Below are 2,048 nucleotides of genomic sequence, written 5' to 3'. Positions count from 1 at the left end.
AGACAGAAACGCACAGCAGAGCAACTCAGAGCGACTTTACTGACCAAAGCCTTCACAACCCGGCTTTTACGCACGAATATATCTTCGGGAAAACAGACCACGCTCACGGGTTTAACCATGATTAAGAAAATGACGCCGTCCGAGAGCGATTTTGACATCCCAGCGAAGAACTGCTACAGGATGGTGATTTTGGGATCCACCAAAGTTGGGAAAACGGCAATCGTGTCCCGGTTCCTGAACGGGAGGTTCGACGAGCAGTACACGCCGACCATCGAGGACTTTCACAGGAAACTGTACAGCATCAAGGGAGACGTATACCAGCTAGACATACTGGATACATCAGGGAACCATCCTTTCCCCGCCATGAGGAGACTATCCATACTGACAGGTACGTGTCTGCACCTGTATCCAAACAGAATAGTTCATAGAAACAGTGGTGATCGAGAGCTGTAATGCTGTAAATGCTGCAGACGCGCGGTGCGCCTTGAGCGCACGGCTGCAGGATGCATGTATACAGTTATTATATATTTCTGTAAAGCTAGAAACCATTGAGTCTATACAAAATAATAACAAATTAAAAACAAAGCAAATGAACTAAATCATCCTTCTTTTATTCCAGGTGACGTGTTCATCCTCGTCTTCAGTCTGGACAATCGTGACTCCTTCCAGGAGGTGCAGCGGCTCAAGCGGCAAATCTACGAGACCAAGTCGTGCCTGAAGAACAAGATCAAAGAGAACATCGACGTGCCTCTGGTCATCTGCGGCAACAAGGGCGACAGAGAGTTTTACCGGGAGGTGCAGCAGGAGGAGATCGAGCAGCTGGTGGCCGGAGACGACCAGTGCGCCTACTTCGAAATCTCCGCGAAGCGCAACGAGAACGTGGATAAGATGTTTCAGACTCTGTTCACCTTGGCCAAACTACCTCACGAGATGAGCCCCGACCTTCACCGGAAAGTGTCCGTGCAGTACTGCGACATGCTGCACAGAAAGTCTCTGAAAAACAAGAAGATGAAGGACATTGGGGAGGCGTACGGCGTGGTCACTCCATGCGCCCGGAGACCCAGCGTGCACAGCGACCTCATGTACATTAAAGAGAAGGCGATAGGAGGCGGCCAGGGCAAAGACAAAGAGAGGTGTGTGATCAGCTAAGCAGACTGTGGGGCGCAGAACGCAACACTGATCTTTGAATGAAGAAGGAGTCTGATGCGTCAGCTTGAGAAGCGACCTGTGCGGCCTGTGCTGCATGCGCTCAAACTGACACAGGATCCAGCTGTGGAGACGCACGAGCCGCCGCTGCTGCGCTGTTGCTGCCGCCGCCGCCGCCGCCGCCGCCGCGCGCTCTGGCGCAGCGCCGTTTCCAAGGACACTGACTCGACACGCGAGTCCGCTACAACACCAACCACTAAACACACTGCCCACGAGACATGTGAGAATGTTAGCTTGTTCTGTCAGTCAGAGCCCAATGTGTGACGTGGCTTCTCATACCTTGTGAGACTCGCGCATCGATGCGTAAAAAATGTGTTTTATTGACGTCATGCCTTTTACAGATGCCAGCGGAGAGAGAAAAGAGACTCTTGGCTCAGGAGGTGCAATGTTGGGGGAAAAAAACAATGTTGTTTACATCTTATCATATATTTTATAATGGCAAAGTACACTTGAATGTTCCGTTGCAAAACTATTTTTATTGTGAATGTATATTTATTGTCAATGTCAATTTTTGCAAACAAGTCAAAGAATCTTAAAATATAATAATAAAAAAACATGAACTGAAACTTTTGTTTGCATTGTTTCTTATTCTTTATATCTTAAGCAATCCACAAACATCCCAGTCATTCCCAGTCTCTGTCCCATACAGTGAAGATCCTGCAGCCAGCTGTTAACACCTGGGGAACTGTGCATCTCTGCAGATTATAAACACGAGTGGGTGAAATCATACAGGCAATCTATAACATCTACAAGCTCTTCATTTGTACATATCATTTTCAGAGACTGAAACACAGAGACGTTTTGTAAAAGTGCAGACTTTTGCAGAATAGAACAGAAAAGAT

At 47.8% G+C, this 2,048-nt stretch overlaps 1 protein-coding gene across 1 annotated transcript; it reads left to right on the top strand.

The window, feature by feature from the left end:
• On the top strand, positions 1-1,772 carry rasd1 (RAS, dexamethasone-induced 1). The gene is made up of 2 exons (XM_085761530.1): positions 1-388; positions 620-1,772. Exons 1-2 carry the CDS (start codon positions 118-120, stop codon positions 1,147-1,149), a joined length of 801 nt encoding a protein of 266 aa, XP_085617656.1. The 5' UTR covers positions 1-117; the 3' UTR covers positions 1,150-1,772.
• Positions 1,773-2,048: the final 276 nt, after the last annotated feature.

The sequence above is a fragment of the Trachurus japonicus genome, chromosome 19 (assembly GCF_045865225.1).
Source record: "Trachurus japonicus isolate A0001 chromosome 19, Traja_1.0".
NCBI lineage: Eukaryota > Metazoa > Chordata > Actinopteri > Carangiformes > Carangidae > Trachurus > Trachurus japonicus.
This window is presented reverse-complemented; position numbering and strand designations above follow the sequence as displayed.

What these genes read in the sequence shown, in the direction of transcription:
- rasd1 (XM_085761530.1), top strand. Translation starts at nt 118, where the DNA reads ATGATTAAGAAAATGACGCCGTCCGAGAGCGATTTTGACATCCCAGCG. An exon ending in GAGACTATCCATACTGACAG is followed by an intron (nt 389 to 619) that starts GTACGTGTCTGC and finishes CTTTTATTCCAG; the next exon opens with GTGACGTGTTCATCCTCGTC.